Source organism: Phaenicophaeus curvirostris, chromosome 14 (genome assembly GCF_032191515.1).
Source record: "Phaenicophaeus curvirostris isolate KB17595 chromosome 14, BPBGC_Pcur_1.0, whole genome shotgun sequence".
Lineage (NCBI taxonomy): Eukaryota > Metazoa > Chordata > Aves > Cuculiformes > Cuculidae > Phaenicophaeus > Phaenicophaeus curvirostris.
In genome coordinates, this window is record NC_091405.1 from 12,422,853 (window position 1) to 12,446,487 (window position 23,635).

A 23,635-nucleotide genomic window follows, 5' to 3' on the forward strand; every position below is an offset into this window, starting at 1 on the left:
AAGCCAGCCTGCAGGATGCCATCTGCAAGGGCTGCCGGGCTGCCTCACGTCACCACTACTAAGCACAAGGGAGCTTGTTTATGACAAGCTCAAGTAAAAGCATCCAGGCTGTCTGTCCAAGCAGATCAAGGAGACCTCCAAGACTCGCTCTTCCCTTGCCCTGCACCTCAGCAGTCCTGCTATGTTGTGCTGGCAGATGGCACCCTCATCAGTGTGGAAATTTGATGGCCCTAAATCTAGAGAAGGGGAATAAGTGTGGTCCTGCCCCCTTGGGCAGAGGAAGACACTGGAACATACATCACAGTCACGGATGGCATCCATGGCCAGTAGGTCATTTCCGTGCCGGAGCTGAAACTTCACCATCTCCTCAGCTGCACGGAGGTAGCCCAGCTCCTGTTCTTGTGCTTCACTGCACTCCTTGATCAGGTCCTTCAGGAGCAGGGCGTATTTGCTCATTCGCTGGATGGGTTTCAGCAGGTAGGAGGCCAGGTCCATCTTATCACCAAGTTGCACCTGCTTGCACTGAGAAAAGCAGCAGAGAGTGAAGGCAATGGCTTCCCAGGGAGTACTCTGTTCCCCTAGGCAGGACTGGGGTACTCATTTTGCTCTGCAGGGAAAGGCAGGGCCACAGGACCAATGCTGCTGTGTGCTGGGCTCCTTTCCAAAGCACTCGCTGTACCTCTGCCCCTGTCTCCCCTCACATACACTTGTGCAGGGAGCTGTGTGAGGAGAGCACAGGTAGTGCTGAGCATGCCTCAAGCAGGACAGCTGAGCATGTTTAAATAGATCAGTGCCCCAAATCATGAAGCAGGCAATGAACTTACCTTGAAGAAGGTATTCCCATGGCTGGCCAGCAGTGAGTCTGACTTCGGCTTGTTCTTGCTATACAACGCATACATCCCAAACTGGTCTTTCTGCAATAGAGATCCCTGTGTGAGACCAGTGCACACCCAGGACATATCAACAGCAATGCCCTTGGTTTGGTTACTCTATCACCTCTGCCTCTCCCAGGCTGCACCAGCACCTCCTATGATATGAGGAATGATTTTACTTCAAGTTCTTTAAGAGCCAGGGAATATTCTTGTCTTCGTGCTCCAAAAGCAGCTAGGGCTTTTTACTCCACTGTCCTGTTACCCTTTGCCCTTACATACCCCAGCAGATACCATTCACCTGGTAGCAGCAAACATGCACAGGGCAGCTGAGCCTTAAGCACCCCATCTTTGTCCTTATCAGCCTTTTCAACAAGTGCAGTAGGTCTGTACCCCTCCACTCACTGACTCCACACTGACACCATAAACAGAAGACAGCATAAGAGTTGCCCCTGCAGAAGCAGGAGGGCTTCAAGGAGCACATATTTGCTTCCCCGGTAGTGTCTCTTGGTAGCAAAAAGTAACTGGAAAGGCAAAGAGCACCTGCTGCTGCCTGGGCTCAGCCCAGCAGAACCACACCAGTCCAAGCTAACATTTGAGCTGGCAGGGGACAAACCAACCCAGCACAAGGTATTCCTCACACTCCTGAAGAGCCACAACGCACTAACATGCAGGTGAGCAGCCAAACCCACAGGCACTGCTGGGCATCAGAGCCAAGCACATGCCTAGAGGAGCCCGACTCCAGGGGGAAGGGGCCGATGTCTTACATGTCGGAGGAAGCAGTGGCTGACCCGCAGCGGGTGGTTGCAGCAGCTCTCGAGCTCTCGCAGGAAGTATTGGCTGTGGAAGTCATAAAGCTTCTCCAGGTTCCCAAAAATGACACTGCGCTTCCCACGCAGGTCCTGAGGGAGGTCAAGGCGCTCCATCTCAGGGAAGTAGCTATCGATGATGTAGCAAAGCGACCTCACGTATTCCCGCTCTGTGGTTACCATCTCGTCAATGATGTGCCGCAGCTTGCTGCAAGAGGAAACACTCAGCCTTGAAGGGACTCAGACTGCAGCCAGGCTGCAGCAGTCTAAGAGTGCCAGCAAAGCACTGGAGAATCCCTAAAGAAGATCTCCCTAAGACCCAGAATGGAGGTAAGTTGACCCCTTGGCACCATCCAAGCTCGGATTCAGAACTGCCTGTGATAGCTCAGACCCAGGGCACTGACAAAGCTCATGGCTGATACAAGGAACTCTGCCAACTTTTCTCTTCAGGAAACACAAGCCCCAGGGTTGGCTGTTGTCCTGACCCAGCCTCAGCAGGACACACACCCCTAGACCCACCCAGTCCCTGCTTCGGACAAAAGAGGCTGCCCCCCAAATGGCTATGTTCCTGAAACAACAGAGACAGCACAATTCAAAATTTCTGTGAGACAGTCTGCCCTTGGGCTTGTCCCGGTAAACGTGAGAGTGGCAAACGAATTTCACATCATTTCATCAGTAACAGCAGTTCCTAGCACAGGTTGTTCCGCATGTCTCTGAAAGGACTGCTCTTAAGTACACAAAGTTTCCACTGAGAGGCAGTGCAGCACCAAACATAACTACTGTCAATTTGCATCTGCTTCCCTGCCTCTCAGCTTTCACCCAAGCCAACTCCTAGACGCTCAGAGGATGAAAGAGCGGGACTGCCTCAGCACCACTCCCTTGAGAAGCAAGGTGGTTAGCTTCCTACCTGCTAGCGTTCATCACCTACCATGGGCTTTTCTGACACATGCTGGGATATTAGAGCCCCCTTCCAGAGGATTCACTGTCCCCAGCTACTCCATCAAGCAGAAACAATAGAGGAGCTATGTGGTCCCCTGACACCCAGGACTCCCATCTCTGCCACCACTGGTTTTTTTATCTTTTCTAATTGAAGAATTCTTTCTAATTCTTTCCCTTTCAAGAACAGCTCACATCCCTGGATTCTCCATGTCCTATGCACACTGCAATACTACAAAGTTAAATGAAGATCCTTAAGGGCAGAGAAGGAAAAAAGGACAAAAGCCACCTGCTGGCCACACAAATAGAGATCTCGTCCCCAAAGGGCAAATACAAACACCCTCTTACCCACGGTCCAGCTGTCACAGGGTACTGGACATGTCCCTCAACAGTGTGGGTATAGCCTCCCCAGAAAGTGAGAGGGTGATGCACTGTGCCTTTGCAATCCATCCACACCTGCATCAGGGGCTTGCTAGGTCCCTGAATGCCAAGTTTCTGCAAACCCTCATCCCCTAATAGCAGCACCATTCAGAGATTCCCTCTCCTTCCTGGGAGCTGCTCTCTTCCCTCCTAGGGAGGAACCATGCTGTGTGAGAAGAGCAACAGATCCCATTTCCCTGCCTCCCTGCAAAGGCAGGTGCCAGGCTGTGTGGGAACACGACAGTGGGCCCAGCAGCACCCCCACAACATCTGCGGGGAAGCTGGAGCTACATCTCTATCTGCCCTGTACCCACTACCAAAGCAACTGCCACTGCAGAGCCCTACGCATCTTTCCTAGCTGCCTTCTCACCACCCAGAGGACCAGAGCACCGAGTGTCACAGTCACCTACCTGCCCCAGCTCTTGGCTTCTGACGCAGAGAGGCAGCCCCTCTGGCCCTCCAGCAGGCAGTCCGCAGCCCAGCTGTGAGCGGCTTGTTGCCGCAGCGCGAAAGTCCTGTCCACCAGCTCAGTGCTGCTCACCTCTAGCCCCTTAATAAAGACACCGGTGTTGCCATATCTGGCTGGCTCGCTCATGGTCCTCTGGCAGCCTGACCACAGGCTCTCACCGCAGGGCAGGTCAAAGCTTTGGGCCTTCCGGAGCACCCTCCTGAGAGGAGGCTTCCCAGAGGCCGGAGTGGAGGTGCAAGACGGCTTCACCTCCAGGGTTTCTAATATACTCTCCAGGTTTGTCTTTTCTTCAGGTACCTTTGGAGACTTGGAGGCTCCATTGGCAAAGGAAACTCTGCTCGGCTGAGGACCCGAGCTGAGGGCAGCTTGGCAGGCAAATTCTCCCCCAGCACTGATATCACCAGGGCAGCTTAGGGAGGGCGAGGGAGCTTTCTCCTTAGTCCAACTCGGAGAGCAGCTGGGCCTGTTGTAGCAGTGGGACGCGGTGTATGTCCTGTCCCAGTGGGACCCAGAGGTGGCTCCCTCGGAATGTCTCCGGTGGGACGTACTGCCAGGCTCACTGCCAGCCCAGGGCTGCTCCCCTGCAGCTGGTTTACGGTCCAACAGCAGAGCCTTCCTTGTTCTCAAGGCTGCTTCGAGCTTCTTTTCAAAAACCAGCTTGGTCTCCTGGCATTTGGACCATGCAAATTTCCACTGCTTGAGTCCCTTGTCACTCTTCAGCTCACAGGCCAGCTCCTTCATCTCCTGGAACCGGGCATCGCTGATGTCTGGGTGCTGCGCCTTGTAACTCTCCAGACACTTGATCACATCTGCACAGTGTTCAGCAGAGCTGCAGTCCTCCATGCTGATGCAGGCAAGGTGTCGCATCCCTTCCAAGGCCCACTCATACGCCTGCAGAGAGCGAGAACAAAATGCAACAGCCAGTCAGAGGGATTCAAAGAAGAATAACCCTAATTCGGTGCCTAAAGCACAAGATAAGAGAAAGGATCAGTGTGTGGCTACCACAGTTCCTCAAGTGTGAGAGAAAGGGGGGGATGTGCTGTTGTCAATGGGGCTAAACAATTCAGCAAAACAACAGCTCCTTATGCAGAGGGCTTCAGCTGCGCTGGCTGCTCTGACACAGCTCCACCTCCGCGCCAGGTCCCCGAGATGCTGGGCACCCATGCTGCAGGGCACATTTGTCTTCTCTGGGCAGGGGCCCAGGGGAAGCAGTTGCCAAGATTGTAGGAAATCACACCTCAGTGTGGCCCTGCTTGGTATAAAACCTGGAACTCGCCCTCCTCCACTGCCCAACCATTCTCACCACCACCACCACACAGCATGAGGTCGAGAGAGCATCACCGAGCTGCAGGGAATGGGACTGCTACTCCCCACACCATTTCCCTGGAGCCAAAGGCACTCAGAGGCCCAGAGCTCAATCAGAGCTGGACTCTGGATCATCTCAAGTGCTCTGGCCCATCCTTGCAGCAAGTAGGAATCTAAGACCATGCAAGCCCAGCTGCAGCTTGTGTGTTTTCCGTGCACACTGGCACCTGTGTGATGCGCTCTGCCCTGCCTACCTGCCTGGCTCTGCTTGCTAGGGCACTACCTGCTTATGCTGGTTAGTGGAATACTGAGCTCAGCAATTTATTTCTAATGCTCCGGGAATGCTGGAAGCAGCTCCATGGGGCTTAACTCTAGCAGCAGCGCATATGCTGGCCTTGCTAAAACAGCTCTGATGTATCAGTTGAACAAGGGGAGCTGTATAAAATGTGATCCAATGAGATGGATCCAAGGTAAGAGCACCTTACTGCCACAGCAGGAAGGGGACTAATGAAGCACTGTGCACTAAGACCAATCAGTCATCAATAAAACAAAGAAAAGAAAGGCAAACATCTGCATTAGTCAGGCTCATAAGCCAGTACTTTTTCTAAAAAGCAGGGACAATGACAAGGTTTAACTATAGACTGAATAAGATGTGACCAGCTGCCATAGGCCTGGCCAGGGAAATTTACTGCCCATCAGTGAAAACAGAGTTATTTGTTAAAATCAAATGCACAAGGCAGCAAAACCCTCCAGGACAGGCCTGCCTGGCACCTTCCACCAACAGCTCCAGACCACTGGATGTGCAGAAACACCACAGGCTACCCTTGAAGTGAGCACTTGACCTGTCGGTCCCTGCATACCTGCTGTTTCTGCAGAGAAGCAACACTCCTGCTTGGTGCCAGGAACAAAGTGACCAGCCTTAGACCATTTTCTACCTGCTGAACAGCCTTACTGCACCAACCTTCACTCAGAGAGCTTAGAACACTTATTTTTATGCAGAACAGAGCCTTAGATACCAAGAAAATCCACCCAAGCTTTATGTAGTACATGGAGCAGACACTGCATCCCCATCAGGGATGTGGTAGTCAAATAGATCAGGTTCCAGGCTCCTCTCTGTTGGTAGCAGAGGTAGGCAGTGCAGGAGGTGCTTCATTCATACGGTGCCCAGTTCCTTGATGGGAACAACTGTGAGAGCCAAGCACTGAGCTTTGTACGAGAGCTGAATTCCAGCACAAGAGTGGTAGCCTGCAGACTGAGCAGAGTCACTCCAGGGACAGATGCCACAGGAGCTCACAGAGCCATCCACATTGCTCTTTTGAGCTGCAGCTGCACGGCGTGCGTGCAGCCAGCCCCATTACTCATGCAGAGCAAGGAGCTGCTTCAGAAACGCCAGCAGCTGCTCAGGGAAAATGTTTCTCAAACAGTCCCATGCAACCGCAGCACAGAACAATCACAAGAGCACCAGCCTCCTCACCTCCCACCACCCTGTCTAGCGCAGCAGCAGGCCCTGACTTGCCACTCTTAAACCAGGCTTTATGCTTTAGGCTTGCGCACTGCTGGGGACTGGGAGGGATGTGCAGAAGCAGTGGACACATATCCGCATTTATCCGTGATGCAGAGGGTCTTTTATCCCCTGGAGGCAGAGCACACCAAGGCAAGGTGAGACGCCAACTGCAGCAGAGCCTGGCAGCTCCGCACGGCGGTGACAGATGCCCTATTTTGCTGTGGGTTTTTGAGCTACTCCCTCCAGCTGTACACAAACCAACAGCAGCCCCTTCCTGCTCTACCCTGAGCAAAGGCTGGTTGTCAGTGTGATCTAAGGGCACATCTCGCCTCTCTAGCTGTGGAGGTCTTGCTGGCTCCCCTTCATTCACTGATGGGAAAACGGGAGCTCAAAAGGCACACGGGGCTCTGAAAGAGTGTGTTAAAAGCAACATGCAGGAGAGGTACAGCCAGCAGGCAAGGCTGGCCTTTACAGCAGCCAGCTGAAAAGGCAGCCGCCCTGTGAAGGCCTTCTCGAAGATGGAGACCCCAACTTCCACGCACAAATGGGAGAGAGAGCAAAAAAAAAAAAAGGCTTTTTTATTTCTAGGAAACTAGCCAGAATCAGGGCTGCAAACCACACAGGGAGGCAGAACCACCACCTCTCATCTTCATATGGTATCTGCCTATTCTTGGTGAGGAGTCCAAGGGCTGCGCAGAAGTGACTCTAAATGGCATTTCTTCCAGCCCCTGTGCCTGTCGCAGGCCAGTGAATAGCTCAGCTTTGTTCCCTGCACAATGGGGACAGCCCTCCACACCCTGCAGCTTGCTTGGTTACATGCTAAGTGGCCACCAAGGCTTTCTCCAGTCACATCTTCTGCTTCAACTGTCCCTTTTAGCACATGAAGTGGCAACCCTCTCCAGGGACCAAGCATGCCCCAGCACCTAGGAGGGAACTTCCTTATGCAGGAAGGGGTATTGTCGTCATTTGTGTCCCAGTAAAGTTACAAACCATGCTCAGCCAAGCCAAGATTCTGTTCTCCAGCCACAGGGCTTTCGGGAAGCAGGCAGCCTTACAGCTTCTCTGCAAAGCTACAAGAGCTGCTCATATATAAGAGGAGGTACCTGCATGCAGGGAAGCTGAACCTTCCCACCCGTGTTTGGAACCAGGCAGGAAGGAGCCTGTACCTCAGCTTTTGATCTTTACAGACAAGTTGTTACTGTAACTCTCAATTACAGGAGTAAAGACAAAAGTGCTTCCTGCATACGCAGTGTTGACCTACCCAGTACCTGCGTGAGGAGTCAGCAACAGGTTGGGCCTGCCAGGCTCTGTGAGAGAGGCAGGAGCTCTTGGGGATCTACCCTGAAGCAAGGATGAGCCAGGGACTCCACTGGAGCACGGTGAAGCCCTCAAGCCCACCACCCCATGTTGATCCCTGCTCATTTCACCATGGACGAAGCTTGCAGTGCCTCAAGGACAGAAGCTCCTGGAGTCTGTTGCCTTTGGAAGCACTGAAGTGCCATCTGCAAACACAGGCTGAGAGAACCCGCTCAGCCCTGGCTCAGTATGCGTTGCCAGCATTGTACAGAAAGCCTTCCAAGGGTCCCAGATCCTCATCTGCGCCATCACTTGGATACCACACCTCCCCAGCCCAAACCTATCGCAAATCCACCAGATTTCTCTCATACTCAAGATCCAGTGACTTCTAAGACACTTTCTGGGTGGCTGAGACAGGAGACAGACACTGGGCATCTACAGGCATATGCCAGAAGGGGCAATTTCAGGGGGGTTTGCCCACACCTCCTCTTTCATCTCTTCTTGTGGGGAGATGAGGATTGTAACTGCATTTTTCTCGTTGCGTAGGAAACTGAGTGTCTGAATAGGCTGAGGTAGGTGGAGTAGACAGACCACAAACCCTCCAACTTTCTGTAGAAGAAAAATACACCTAGGTGGGTGACTAATAGCTGTGACAAAGTTTCCTTCTGAGTCTGAAGTGACTGGACAGTGGAACTGAGATAGGGGTGATGAAAAGCCCCAGTGGGAGCAACAGTGCCGGCAGGGATGCAATACAGCAGTGAGTATGACGACTGAAGCACAGCAAACAAGACAGACTAAGTTTTCCCATCCTTCTATGGCCATATCCCAAGGCTCCATACACTCCACTCCCTTGCTTTCTACAACACAGAGAAAGGGAAGCAGCATATCAGCTAGGAACATTGCCAAGGATGGCAAAAGAGAAACTAGCATAATCCAACAAACCCTGATCCAGCCTGCATGCAGCTCCTGTACACAAGCAGTGCTCCACTCCGCTGTTCATTCGTGAGGCAACTAATCACACATCTTTGTGGCAAAAAACAACTGCACAACTCCCCACTTAACAAGACCTCCTTTCTCCACCCCTGTGTTCACACTAAGTGCCCTTAACTTCAATCAAGAGTTTGGAGAGCAAGAGGAGGTTGGCTTGCAGTGGAGGAGACAAAACTGGTGCAGCCAAAAAAGGTCAAAGCATCACAGGCAATGTTGTGAACTGAGCCAAGCACTTCCCAACAGCTCTACTTGGTACCACGCAGACACCAACTCCCACCTGCTCTGCTCTGCTGGCAGCCCAAGGTCTTTGCACTGAACCCATCAGAGCTGAGACGCTGGTCACAGCACAACAGTAAAGAGTGACAGGGCACTAGCCAGCACACACACACAAAGCAAGTGCTGAAAATGACTGCTCCCAGGTGTGCCCCTCTCATTACAGATGCTCATTTGGGCTTATTTCCCTTAAAGTTCAATATGGCTTTAGGCTGCTTTGAGAACCGATTTCTGCTCACAACACTGATGTGCACGCTGACAGTTCAGAAGGAACACAATCAAAAAGCCATTTTTCATCAAAATATATTGAAAGTAGAAGCATCCAGGCTAAAACCTCACTGTCACAAGGGCTGTCAGCTGGCAAGCAGCAACAAGCCTGTTTCTCTGCTAACTCAGAGACCAAGCCACTATAGCAGAAAGTGGTGGGCTCATCACACGCATAGATCTGCTTTGAGTTTTCCTGAGGCTCCCGCCCACTGATACTGATAGCAACCATGAAGGAAAGCACAGAGGAAGAACAAGACTTCAGGAGCTGCAGATGTCCCCCTGGCAAGTCAATTAATTGGTTAAAAACAGACCTCATCCTACCTTCCCATCTGTAGAGAGGGGGTGGTCCATATCCCAACTGAAACCAGCTTTGTGGTGTTCATTACCATCTCCCATTGCTGGACTGAGGCAGGGCCACCGCTTGCCATGGCTTTTCACAAGCTAGCTTAAATACCAGATTGAGGAGCCCTGGTAACTGGAGACAAGGCAGAGGGGGAAGGAGCTGTGCTTCACATGAGAACCAGTGAAGTGTGCAGAGAACACCCAGACTGGGCGCAGGCCAGATCCTCTTTCTTTCAATGCAAAAAAGGGAGAGAAAACATCCCAATGGACCCCAAATTCAAGGAAAAACCAAACCAAGCTGCCACTCAGCACACAAGAGTTTTGGAGAAAACAGTGATGTCTTCTAGACATGGCGATGCTTTTTCCACTTTTCTAAGAGCCAAAGCTCCTGCTCACTCCTAGCAAGGCTTGCAGTTCTGCGAGCAGGCACCTGCACTTGAAGGTACAAGAAACCATGTAATTTCAGAGCAGAAGCATTTCAGCAAAGCCACCAAGTCAGAAGTAATCTCCTCTCTACACAGAGGTTTGCTGTTATTCTCTTCCCCACCCTGTAACATTTGACTTATCCAAACTGTATTTGAAGCCCTGCCTGGGATTCACTAGCAGCAGAAACCAAACTAATCAAAACCGTGTCCTACATGAGATGCAGGTGGTAAAAACTCAGCTTTAAACACCAAGGAAAGGACTCACCCTCTTGAAATTATAAACTAAACCGTTTCTGAGTCGCTGTGTAGCTCTCTGTGCCTCCCCTCCTCCCTCCAAGGGAGGAGGGATCACTAAAATCATGTTTGCCTAAAACCACCTGCTAAAGAAAACAAACTTTAAGTCCTGTATTTGCATTTTTGCCTGTTACCAAGCGCTAAATGCTGTACAAACACCGTGGGAGGGCAAAGGATGAGACAAGTACAGATTACAACTCCTTGGATTGGAACATAAAACAGCAAACAGGTGGATACCCACAGCTGGGCATAAAAGAAGAACAAGGGGTCAGGGAAGCAGCAGGTCAGGGTTGGTCTTGGCTTGACGCAGCCCAAGCACCATCAAAGGGTGCTCATTAGAGAAACGTGCTTGGAAATCGTTTTCGCAGCAGCACTCTGGGTGAACACAAACAAGCTCAAAAATCCCTTCGTTTCCCCTCTGGGCAGTCAGGCTTGACAAGTTCAGGGGAGTCTAATTACAGGAGAATATAATTGGATAAAGTAGGATTGCACATGATTTCTGCTCTCCTGACGACAGCGTGAGGACCCAAAGGGCAAATGTGGCTCATTGTGCTGGAGCTGGCATGCAGGACGCGTGCTTGCCCTTCTTTTCTCAAACTCCTGCAACTGCTAAGCAACATCTAGGGTAGCTCCATTAGGAACTGGCTGGTTCAACTGATGAATCACTACAAGCCACAATAATCCCTCCTTCAGTGCAATTCAGAGCTTCCACAGAGCAGGCTGTGCCAGCTGCACTATGTATCTACATGCAGACACACTTGTACATTTATATAACACACATATATGTATTTAAATGTATGTGTATGTATAAAATTACTCCCTAAGAAGCTGGGCAGTAAATGTATGAGTTTCCACCGCAGAAAACCTCCCAAACAGCCAACAATGTGCAGCTTTCCTTTAGTTGTTCTTTTTTGCTCCACAGAACCTCACAACATTGCACCCCTGGGAAGATTCTACACTGATTTGTCTCCCTCAATTTTTCTGTCCCACCAAGAGGATAATGTCAATATTTAAAAGCTTACGAGTCCAGAGGACTAGGGACTGTGTTTGCTCCCAGTAAAAACATAATTTTCAATGTTGACTTTTGCTGCAAACCAGCCTCTTCACATTGCCCACCTTTTCATCAGCTTTATGCACTGACAAAAAAAGGTTTTGCAATGAATGAAATTCAGCTCACAATCCCTTCTTACCAGATGCTGTTTCGCTGCCTCAGTGAATACTATCCTTCCCCCCTTCTGATGCTTCACCAGTTAAAAATCCAAACTACATGCTGAAGTCTGCTTTGGCCACTGTCCTGTCCGGCTACTCCTAACAACTGGTATCTGGTGGCTGGCCCTTCATTTGGCTACAGCCTACATCACGCACTACAGAGTCATGAAACCATCCAAAGACTGACTTGAAAGAAGTTATACATGTTGAATGTAATTCACTGGTGGCTGAGAAAGCAAAAGGTATGAAAGTGTGAGCATATTTGTGGATGTACCACCAGTGCCTAGAGAAGGAGAAGAAGGGCAGCAAGTTTTCAAGCTTCTTTTAGAGACGGGGAAAACTCTTGTCTTTGGTGAAGCCAGGTTAAAGATCAAGCCACAGCGAGATGTGTGAGTCACCAAAGCCTGCAACTTGCACAACAGCAACAAACCACACTGATGCCCACTTTGCTTTTACATCTGTCCCGACAGCCACATCATTACACTGCACAAATACCTGCTGTAATAGCACCCTGCAGGTCAGCGAGGACAGACTGGACTGTGGTAGGTGTCTCCCATCTGCTCTGCACTGGCTCCCCTCTAACGAGGTCCTCCATGCCCATCTGGGGACCGCAAAGCCTCCAGTCTGCCCCTGGGCCTGGATAGGGGGGAGTGGATGCTTTCTCTGTAGCCTTCAATTCACATCCTTCCCCTCATCCCCCCCAACAAGCTGAGCAAAGCTCTGCTTAATTATTCCGTGATGTGCTGGGATCTCTCCACACAGGACTGTGGGTGCTTGTGCCTTGGCAGGTGTGAAGCGAAAACTGAACCAGAACAGCCAGCACATCTGCTGGGTCTCCTTTCTTCAGGGTAGCTGACAAATGTAGAAATAGCTCCCCGGGTTAAGAGCACACTAAGATGCATTTGGAGGATGCAAAGCCCTGTGAAGCAGCCAAAGCAGCCCGGTCAGCAGCGGCTGCGGGTGCTTGGGAGAACCCTGCCCATATGTCCAGGGCTTTGATATGCAGATGGGAACCATTGTGAGTTCCAGCCCCATCTGTACACTGAGGGGAGCTTCAAGTCCAGATTGCTTGAACAGCTCTATTTAACTCCCATGACTAAAGGGAATTCCAGCCTCCAGGAGGAGCCGACTGTCCAGATGGATGCCAGCACACAAACATTCAGAAAATCTGACACCCTGTGCAGCTCCTATCTTTATCAGAGTGAAAAAGAGCACCCAAACCCATGATTTTACACACATGCACAAGGCTGGGGTCAGTAGAGGAGAGCTCTCTGCTAGCATCAAATCTTACACCTCAAGCACAATGCGCTCCCCTTCCAGCTCATCTGCAACTCGAGCTGGGACATCTCTAAACCTGCTGCGAGGAAATGCTGTTTCCCTGCCATTAGTGACGGGCTGTCGGTGTCCTGATCCTGCAGGAGATCCGATTCCACCTAACTCGGGGCGGGGGGTGTAAACTTTCAGACCACTGTCAGTTTATCTTCTTGAACAGCCAAGAACACCGAGGAATATTTACACACAAGTGCTCTGACAATCAAGGATGAAGAAAGCAGATGCTTTCAGCGTATCAAGCATTGACTCCAGCGTACACTGCACTGGCAGAACTCCTGGGACAAGGAAAGGCAGCTGGCGGGTGAGCAGCCTACATCCTAAAAGATGCTACATGCTGACCGGCCTCCCCAGCCTCTTCCTGCTGTGCCCTCCAGCGAGGCCAGCACAGTAGGAGGGAGAAGGATCCCAGACAGATGAAGGCTTTGCCCCCCTGCACATGCCACAAACACATCACACAGACCTCCAACTGCACTAAAGCAGAGCCTGAGGTGCTGGGACAGGAGCTCAAAACTACCTCAACCCAAGAAACCCTCACCTTCAACTGCAAATTGTGCTTGGATTTAGCACGTGAAAAAACCTAATTAATTCACTGCTGCTGTGTAGTACTGAGGGACAAACTTAGCACCAGTCTCACACCTGTGTTGTGCAACAGCTTGGAGCACTGAATGCTGGTGTTAACCAGCATTTAGCATTCACCTATTGCCACAGAGCTTGCAGGAGCTAGAGGCACTGCTGCGATGCCAATTTGGCAATACAGTCATTGAGGAAACAGGAGAAAATAGCCTGGGCACCAGCAGATCTACAAGTGAATTGCTGGAGAATTCATAAAACAGAACAGTTTCTAAATCACTTATTTTGCAAACCAGAAAATACGGGGCAGAGTGTGTGTGTGTGAAAGCTATAGCACATCTGATTTAGGTGTCAGGATTTCTTGTTTGCGCAAGAGGGCTATCCCAAACTGCAAGGCAAAGCAGGAGCTTTCTGATGCATCAATACCTTTGGTGGGAAAGTAAACATTAGAGGATTATTAACCTTGCAAGAAGATTTCTCCAAAAAAAAACCTGACAGGAAGGAGAAGGGAGAGATTTAACGCATTAACCTTGCACGAACTCTGCCAGAGTATCGATTTTCTAGCACTGAGGCTCCTTCTCCCAACCCCTTCAGGCTGCACATGAAAAAAGACACCCCTGAAATGGGAGAGCAAATCAAACTAGACAGCTGTCTAGGGGCATGACTTTACGAGCGTAACTGAGGAAGGAGAAAGAGAAACAAGAAAGAGAGATGAGACAGCTGCTGTCAGACAATGATGAAGCCAGGCAACAGTGGCTTCCCTGAAAACAGTTTCACAGCATCAGGAAGGCACAGTATATATTCCTCTGTTGTGCTACTCAGATCTTCCTTCATCATCTTTAGCACTTGCACCAGTAATCAGAGGAAAGCTGTTATTTGGGAATTTCACGCAGCCCATCCCCAGAAAAGTAAAGCCAATCTTGGGCAGAAGTGTCGAGAGAGCAGTGCATGTTGAGCCTCCCTCAGAGATTTTATTAACAAACACAACAAAAACCTCATTTGCTCAGGGGTGCTGGGGGGCAAAGCTGTATTCTGACCTGTGCAGGACTGCTAGTAAGAGACAAGCCTGGCACAGCGACCTGTGTCTCTGTTCATAATAATTATGCTACAGTAAAGACACATCAAATGCCTCTTTTTCCACATTAGTACCGAGTCCTACTCTCCAAATCTCCTCCAAGCATGTTTCCAGAGCAGTGAATCATAATGCCTCTTCAGTAAAATCAACTCTCAACCAGGGTGAAACATCCTGAGACAGGAAAAAAAAAAAATCCACAGTTTTAGGTCCCAGCTACCAGTATCCTTTCCAGCCTCCCACAGACCAGCATTCACAAACCCTTCTTTCCTCAAAAAGAAAAACATCAAAAAGCAAAAAGAAACATCAATAATTCATTGCCTGAAGGGGACTTGATTTTTTTTTTTCCCCCCTTAAAACCATTCCCTACAACATAATAACTGGTACATCATCAGAAAGCAAGCACAGTAGAGAACATGATATCAGCAGGTCACCATTACAAACCTTCTGAGGAGAAGTGGGAGGTAATGACACTCTTACAAGTCAGCTAATTTATCATGCTCTGGATTTTTGCTGTCACATCTAAGAACAGGTCTGTCTCTTGGAGCTGGGAACACAATGTCAGCAGGTCTCAGTCACTGACAGGGCAAACCTTGGAGCAGCCTAGGAGAGCAGCCCCATTTGTGCTGCCCACAGCCTTTAAGAGAAGTCCAGGCAGATGGAAACGTACCACCTGCCCTGTGCAGACATCCAGACATGCAATCCCAGCAACAACTTCTGGCTGCAGTTTAATTCTGCCCACTGAAATCATCATGCAACAACCTCTAACAAAGAGAAAGAGGGACAGGCACTACTGTGTTACAGACAGCGCAACCCTGGGATTCCGAGGGACCACAGCCCACAGGGCTCTGTCTGAGCGCACAAAAGACTCGCACAAAGCACTCTGATTCATGCTAGATGCAGAGAGATGTGCACAAGCAGCCGAGTGAAAAGCCTTCTCTATATTGCTTCCAAACAATCTCAATACAAGTGCAAGTCAGCACAGTTGGTACTCACAGGAGGGTTTGCGGTGTCCACTGCTGGGGTCAGGACAGGAGGATTCGACTCAGAGGGAAGGTGCAGGAGATGCGCAGAGAGGTTCTCCTGCCAGCGGGGCCTGGAAGGATGGAAAGAAGGGCCCCAGCCCCTCTTTGGGCCCCAGAGACAGCAACACTTGTTCACGGGATGGAGCGCAAAAAGGCTGGCATTCCTACAGCAGCAAGGACAATGAGGGATGAGGAGGCGCTGCCATAAACAAATGCAGGCCAGCTGGCCCTCCCCCAGGAAGGGCAGGCACCTCCTTCACTTGCCAAAGGCTTTGTTTTCTAAGCCACAAAGAACAAAGTGGCTGAGGAAGAGAGCCAGAGGAGTGCAAAGGAGAACCGGCTGTGGAGGCAGATCCACCCATGAGTGCAGGTAATCCACTCTGGAGAGAGGTCAACACAGATGGAGAGGGGTTGGACATGGCTCTGCCCATCCAGGTAGAGCTCAGAAGCCGCAGCTCCTTGCATGCAGCAGACAGAAGTCAGGGACATCTGGAGACAACTACTGAAGAACCAGGATTAGCACAGGCTGTGGCCACGGTCCTCTGAGGGAAGCGATCCCAGGGGGGCTGCCAGAGAACACCACTGAAGCAGTGGCTTAAGGAGCAGAGCCCCCAAAGACTCCCCAAGGGAAATGCTACCATTTTCTCAACCAGTCTCACCCCAACAATCCTGAGGACTGGGATCCTGAATGGCTTCCCCAAGAAAGCAAATGTAGGGCAAGGGCCCAAGCTGCAACAAGCTCCCATGCGATGGCATAGCAATGCTCACACTTTCCCTGAGCACCAAAAGAGGCGGCATCTTGCACAACATCCTGACAAGCAGGTAAAAAGCCTCTGGGGCCACCTCAGGCCCTGCTGTAATGACACAAGAAATACAGGTGCGAGACTCTGGGCATCACATCACCACAGGGCTGCAGGGCATGCAGGTGCTGAGCCGGGGAGATAGGAAGGACTCTGCACTTTCTGGCTTGGTCAGTGCTTTCTTCCAAATGAGCAACTGTTGCCAGTAAGCATCATGCGCCTTTGCTACTGACCTTCTGCAGAACTGGTTGTCATCCCAGGGCTGGCAGAGACCATGCTGTGTGCTTTGGCTCATTAGCCATGCCACTGTGAGCTGGGCAGCTGCAGTCCTGACAGGGTACTCAGCTCTCATGTGGGCCATTTCAAGCCTCTGGTCCAGACAGTTGGGCACTTTGCTTATGCTAAAGTCAAGAGCATGCAGAGACCTGGGATGTAAAAGTGACTTGGGAAATAATTTCACTCAAAGAAAGCTTGAGAAAGGGAAAAAAGTGAAGGCTGACAAGGTAAGCAAGAAGGAGACTTGCTCTAGCTCCTCCTGGTAATGCTGGTGCACCTGTAGCTGTGTCATTGAGAAGCCAGGACAGGCAGCGAGACCAAAAGGTACTGGGGACCATCCTTGCAGGCTTTTGGTACTACATACACACCTTTGCTTGCTCAGCTTTCCAAGTTCTCCCCCAAAGCACCATGTGGAGCCAGATCCCATCCCAGCCTTGGAACTGAGTAAACAAGGGACAGCAGCCAGACGAGGCTTGAAGCCGCAGGAAGACGGCAGGTCCCTGAATATGCCCGCACCAGGTCTGTGGCACTGAAAAACCACCCTCCACCCACAGTCAGAGATGGGGAAGGCAGCTTCCTTCACCGCTCCTCCTGCCTCAGCCCAGCCACCATCCAGCCCTTGTCAGGCACCAAGAGCTCCTGCCACAAAGGAAACGGGGACAAATGGAAACATCCAGCTTGGCACCAGTCATGGCTTTGGGGAGGGAACCCTGCCAGCCCATGTGCAAGCTCCATATGGTCTGGCCCAGCTCAGCCTGCCTCATCGCAAGGAGTTCTGACAGACCATCAGGACCTGCCAAGCAGTGAAAGACACAGTACAGCATCTTGACAGACCATATGGCGTTGTGTTGTCCTGTCCCATGGCCTGTCCAGCAGCCACAGGCAGCATTCTATGAAACATTCGCCCCTCACATGCAGAAGAAGGACCAGTAGAACAAAGCCTCCCATTTCTAGGAAGCAGCAGGATGCTTCAGGGATGAATACTGTGATCCCCTTGGTGGGCCCTCTACTCCCTTGGCACATGCTGAGATGTTTGGAGAGATCTGAGCTTGCCAGTGCATTACCATAGAGTACATTGCTGACGCATCCTCAGGCTCCTTCCCCAAATCCTGGGGTCTGGCACGCTGCAGGGTCTTTACAAGAAGAAAAAGCAAGGACATTGCTTAGTTTACACTTCTGCTGTTGATACCCCCTCAGATATTAGGGAAGAGAGACAGGAGTTAACCAGGTACTGACAAAATCACTGCAGGTCAAAGCAGCTCAGCATCAGAGCAAAGCAAAATCAGTTTAGGTAAAATCTTCGCTTTCCCCACACCTCAGACCACATCACTGACTCTGCTTTGGGAAGGCAGAAATCATTCTGGAGATCAAGATCAAAATAATCATCACTGAAAGAACTTTCATGCTGTGCAGCAATGTCTGCACTCATCCTGCAGCTGCAGGATGTATCCCCTCCACAGCCCTGGTTTCAGTTGGCCAGCGGTTCACAATGCACACGTGTTACATTTACGACCCCAGCACTGTTTATGGTTCTGCTGAAATAAGGGAGATCAAAATCCTCCTCCCTCACCAAGATACCTCTCCTCCACACCAAAGCAGTGTGCAAATACACTGTGCCACCTTTGTTCAGTTCTCACTGGGGATGTGCAGCATGAAAGGCACAGCCAATAAGACGCTGATGCTGCCACCAAGGACTACACCCCACCCCTCCACCAAAAAGGAGCTGTGTGAGCAGTGCTATGATGTCCTAAGAAAATAAATGGCCATCACTGGGGTCTGTGTAACATTTGTGCCCCTAGGAATGGCTCGGGCTTTGAAAGGCTTTGAAGCTGTGGAAGAACACCCACGGCTTTTGAGTCACATCTGACTACCATGGCAGCCCAAGAGCTACTACAGTGACGTAGTTGCCATGCCCCAACGGAGAGCGGAGCAGCCGTCATGTGCCACAGTCCACGTCTGTGCTCCAGAGATCTCCAGCTTTGGCTGGATAGGTTCATACACAACTAAGCAAGACCTGGCACCTCTGTGTGCCTCAGTTTATCAGAAGAAATATAACCACCACCACCTTTACCACGGCCCTTGCCAGGATCCTCCACAATGGCAACAGGTATTCAGCAACCACAGCAGCCCCTGAACATCTCTGCTCAATGAGTGAGCAGAGCACAGGTTCTTACCACTTTCCTACAGCACAGAAGGCACTTTTCTCTCCACTGAGATGGGGTTGGGGAATAAGTAAACATTCCCACAGCAAGAGGGTCCTCCCACTTGCACAGCAAACTGCATAAATGAGCTAAAGCAGACCTGCAGAACAGCACCAACTCCACTCAATCCTCACATCCCGACAGCAGTGCTCTGGGCTGCCTTCTCCACTTTCCTCCCTTGCACAGGATGCTTTTCCATGTTTTCATGTTTAGCAGAATTTTCTCCTCCCTCCCCAAGCACATTTGGCTGCCAAAGCAGCTCAGAGACAGCAACTAAGTGGCACCTACATCTGGTACAGCTTAACTTTTAGCGTCTATTCTTTCTGGAATTTGAGAACTTCAATACCCAATGTTTGTACAAGTGTGGAATAAATGGAGCACAGGCTCCCTGCCTTCTGTGCTTGCCAAAACTGTATTTTAAAATGCACTTAAAAAAATCCTACTGCTTATTCATCTTCAACTTTAGAAATCAAAGGACATCAAATCCAACTGCAGGTCTGCTGAATGGGTGCATTTGCACTAAAGCACACAGGTGAGAAAGACAAGCATTCAGCACAGTCACCAAGCACATCCTCCTTTTCTGCTTCCAAGAAGTCTACGCCAGACCTGTCCCCATGGGTTCCTCAGCCTTGCTGCCCAGCACCCCATCCTGCTGCTCCATTTCCTCACATGGCCCTCCACAAGAGAGGGTCTGAGCTATATTTAGGGCTGAATAGCTGGGTGCTACTCCTGATGTGTCAACAGGCTGGATTTACCAGCATGTAGGGATACCATGTGAGCAAAATGCAGGCAGCCTACCTGGGCCTGGTAGCCAAGAGCAGACACAAGCAGCCAATCTTTTGGCCCTTGATGTCCAAGCCAACACTGCCATGATTCTTCTGTCCACTGCAGCCACAAGAGGGGCCTACAAGCTACAGCTCAGACAGCAGAAGACCTCTATTTGTAAAAGATGCAGAGATTTTCTTGAATACACACCTACCCCTTCTTCCACATATCAACTTGAAAAATTCACTGCTGACACATGAGCATGAAGAGGCTTTAGCAAGTCATAGATCCAGCTCCCTGTTGGAGCTGCATTTCACATCTTTCATAAACAACCAAGTTCTGCACTGAGTCCCAGCAGGCTTTTTACACCCTCCACCATGCAACAGATACCTTGTCTTACCTTGTCAAAGAATTCATACAGCCTGACCATCTCACAGATTCGATGCCTGTTTTCATCCAGCTGAGTGCAGAACTCTTCTAGTTGATCTCTGCAGTTCTGCAGCTTTACCCTGTAAGAATGTACATCCACGGAGGAAAAGTCTTCCCATCGATCCATCTTCTTCAGTGCTTCCTGCCCCCTTCTGCAATATTCCTGAGAGCAAAACGCAATTGGGTATGAGGATAGAGACTCAACATGGATAGTAGATAGTCTTCAAGGTCATTAACAGCTAGGACTAATAAGAATCGTTTTAAGGTTCAAATCAGTTAGTGCATTTGTTTACAGCAAAATTCTAAAGTCTTGACCTTTGTTATGATTTACATGATCCACGCAGCAACTTGGAAAGGCCTACACAGTAAGGCCACGGAACAATTAGGATAAAAAAATAAAGACGGTGTTAAAAGCACATCAAGGGATTAACAAAAAAATCTTCCCTCACAGTAGCTATTTTCATAGAATCATAGAATAACCAGGTTGGAAGAGACCCACCGGATCATCGAGTCCAACCATTCCTACTTTCCTCAAGACTGGCAAATACCATCTACTGAGGGGCTGAGCTGGTGGCTTTGTCTACAAGAGGAGAGCAGGGAAGCCAAGTAGTATAAGGGAACAGCACACATTTTGGTGATGAACCCTATCAATACCACCTTAGCACCATGGGCTTGGCTGAGCATGTACAAGGCACATATGCTGCCAGCTCAGACTCTGGAGAAAATGATTTTCCAGACAACACTTACACTGGCAATAAGATCAAACTCCTTGAACTGCTTTTGCACTTGAACCAGCGTCTCCAAAGAATCATCTGTGTTGATCGTTTCCTTCAGCCGTTTTCTGCCAACATTCTCAATCCAACTGCTGACCTAGGAGAAAAGGGAAACGCTCCAGTATTAGTCACTCAGTGCTACTCACCAAGGTAGGCCTTTACGTGGAGCAAGGAAAGAGCAAGGAACTGCTCTCATAATGCTGGTCATTCCATTACTGGAAAGAACATGCATGTACACTTCTCCTCCCCACATCCTGGCATTTCAGCCCAAGCCTCCTGCTAGGAGTTTTTCCACTTCGGGTTACTGAGTAATTGCAAAGCTCTGCTATTGCTCACTAGCCCTAGGCATAAACAGGGCAAGTAGCTGCTTGGACTCTGTTCAGGGTGAGCCACAGCCTAATGCGAGCTCTGCAACCTGCAGGTTGGCCTGATATTCCTATTATTGTTACCCCCAAGTGGGATAAAATCTCCCTGTTGCCAGATTTCCTACACCACTTCCCTTTTCTGATTGGCAGGACGTGAACTACGTCAGTGTGAACGTACAGATGGATTCTCCCCACCTGCAATGTTACATGCTTCTCTGGGGCTTTCAGCTACTGCTCTGAAGGCAGCTTGCCACAAAGCTGTGCAGTAACTGTAGGTTCCTCAACAAAGTCCAGTTACTGCTGCAGTTATAAGCCTATATCCTCAAACATGGGGAACTGACTAACAAGAGTGTCCTAAAAGCAAAGCAGACATGGAAGGCCAGGCAGGATACCACAGCATCTCCATCAACAGCAGATTTTAAAAACAGGTTAGTAAATTTCTCTGCAGTGCTTCAGGCATAGCTGCACCTGGGGGAGGAACAGATTAAATGTTTCTTAATGCCCACGCATCCTGTTCTCCTGTATCATCTAAATCTGTATCCCAACTCAACCCCAGAGCCAAAGACAAGCTCCTAGTCTTGTGGACTGAAAGAGGGTCTTGTGTCCGTGGAACAAACCCACTGGCAAAAGGAGGAGATAGGGGTGGGCTCCCAGGTTGTGACCCATGCTGTGAAAGTGCACACTGCTGCTGCCTAGAGCTCCCAGGCAGGCTTAAAAGCAGAAGCAGCTGCTGCCAGCAGTGCTGTTGTCATTGGTGATCTGCAAGAAAAGTACACTGGGAGCAGTAGGTTTTGCTCAATTCAATGAGAAAAAGTTCAGCTTAAAGCAGGGACTGGTTGCAGAGTCTGCCTTTGTGCCTTTATCCATTTCTGTACAGTATTAGGAACCAGTGTGTTTAAGGGAGTCTTTGTGAGGTTCTTGCATCACACTTGTTCTGAACACAGTGCATGGCACCCAAGTGTCTACACCCAAATGGGAAGTCATTAAAACTCTTGGATTGACCTTAGCATCTGAAAACAACAGGTAGGCCACAGCCTCCTCTGCAAATCCATTTTTTTTCCAGAGAGGGGCCCTAGATCCTAGAAAAACAATGGTGAAACTGGTCTTAGCACTGATCTTTAAGGACACGCATTCCTAACACAAGCTTCAAAGAGCACACAACCCTTCACACACACAAGGTAATAAGCAATATAAAAAACTTTTTATTTTTGACAAGTTACAGCAAAGAGATGATGCGACTCCAATCTCAAGGTAGAGTTCAGGCTTAAGGAGAACATCCAGGACCTGCAACACTGAAGCTGGTCAGATCTTGTAGGATGCATAGACAGCCTGAGCTACTTTATGATCTTTTAAGGCTCTCTATGTACATGGCTGTAGGTTTCAAAAGTCCTTCTGAAAATCAGCGCCTCTTTGCTTCAGTTATCCCATGGCTGTAAAGAGTTTCAATGAGCACCACATGAAAGGAAGTTTTAAGCTCCCAGGGAAATGCAGGGGGGTGGATGGACTGAGTATGGCTCTTAGGCTAAGGACAAGAGGCTGCTCCCCTGCCTGGAGACTGTACATAGGGCAGCACCGAGAGGCAAAGGGAGCATGCTGGGGGTACACTCAGAGGGGAAGGAGTGTGCATGGGGTTTCTCAGATAGCAGGGACCTGATCACTGCACAGGAATCTAAACAGCAAAGAACACAGCAGGGATGGGCAGCTAGCATGGAGTACGCAATGTTTGGCTCATTCAGCAGCAGGATATAAGCAAACACTCAAGGATCTACAGCCCAGAGAGGATGGACACAGACTCATCACCAGCTTGTTGCCATTACTCTGCTGCTTCTCAAGGCAGAGCATGAAGAATGGCTCCTCAACAGTCTTGTTGAGAAGGTACTTTTGCTGATCAATGTAAAAAGACACCCCACCTGCAAACATACAGGCAACCAACATGCCACTGCACTGTGGTCTGGAAAAACATCACAGGTGTTTATGGGGTTTGGCTGATTCACACCCTGAGAGCAGCCAGGAGGCTTTTACTTGTTATCAAGAGATACCAGGCAAACAGTGGCTTGGTTCTCACCACATCTGAAAACATATCCCAAATTCTAATATTCAGGTGTTCTTTTTAAGGGTCTACAGGCATCGTTCTACACCTTCACAGGAGAGATCAACAGGCCCAGCACCTGTGGTCAGATGCACAGTCAGAGGGTGGCAGCAGGCAGTCACTGGAACTTAAAGCCTTACCTCCTTAAAACATCCTTCTACTTTCTCAAAGTCCATCACCAGCTCCAGTTCCTGGATGCGTTTGTTCGACAGCATCACCATCCGGTGAACGTCCTCATCAACTCGTTTATAAAGCACACTGACATCATCAAGTGCATCTCTGGAAAGGGACACAAGTCTCATCAGGGGGTTTGCATCAAGTCCTTCTCCCAGCACTTCATGCAAACACAACCTGGCTAACGGCAGCGCTTCAGTCATCGTCCCAGAGGGACCCATAAAAGCCATCTCCGTATGGAGAACAGAAGGAGAATAATGCTGCTCCCTGCACGTGCCCGTGATTCACCACTCTCTGATCCCAATGCAGGCAACCTGGCAGGAAGGACAAGAGCATCTCCTCCCAGCCAGGCTCCT

The 23,635-nt window shown here is 50.0% G+C and overlaps 1 protein-coding gene across 5 annotated transcripts in view; it reads right to left on the reverse strand.

The window, feature by feature from the left end:
• The window catches only part of PLEKHG4 (pleckstrin homology and RhoGEF domain containing G4), an 82,695-nt gene that overhangs the window by 6,384 nt on the left and 52,676 nt on the right, over positions 1 to 23,635 (reverse strand). For all 5 annotated transcript variants that reach the window (XR_011338444.1, XM_069868205.1, XM_069868208.1 and 2 more), the window contains exons 11-17: positions 23,246 to 23,384; positions 20,626 to 20,748; positions 19,850 to 20,041; positions 3,445 to 4,394; positions 1,637 to 1,886; positions 825 to 914; positions 298 to 522 (exon numbers count right to left, since the gene is read on the reverse strand). Coding sequence is in view for 4 of the 5 variants with exons in the window: in XM_069868205.1 (XP_069724306.1) it covers positions 298 to 522; positions 825 to 914; positions 1,637 to 1,886; positions 3,445 to 4,394; positions 19,850 to 20,041; positions 20,626 to 20,748; positions 23,246 to 23,384 (1,969 nt within the window). In the remaining variant the exon portion in view is untranslated. The remainder of the gene's footprint in view (positions 1 to 297; positions 523 to 824; positions 915 to 1,636; positions 1,887 to 3,444; positions 4,395 to 19,849; positions 20,042 to 20,625; positions 20,749 to 23,245; positions 23,385 to 23,635) is intronic.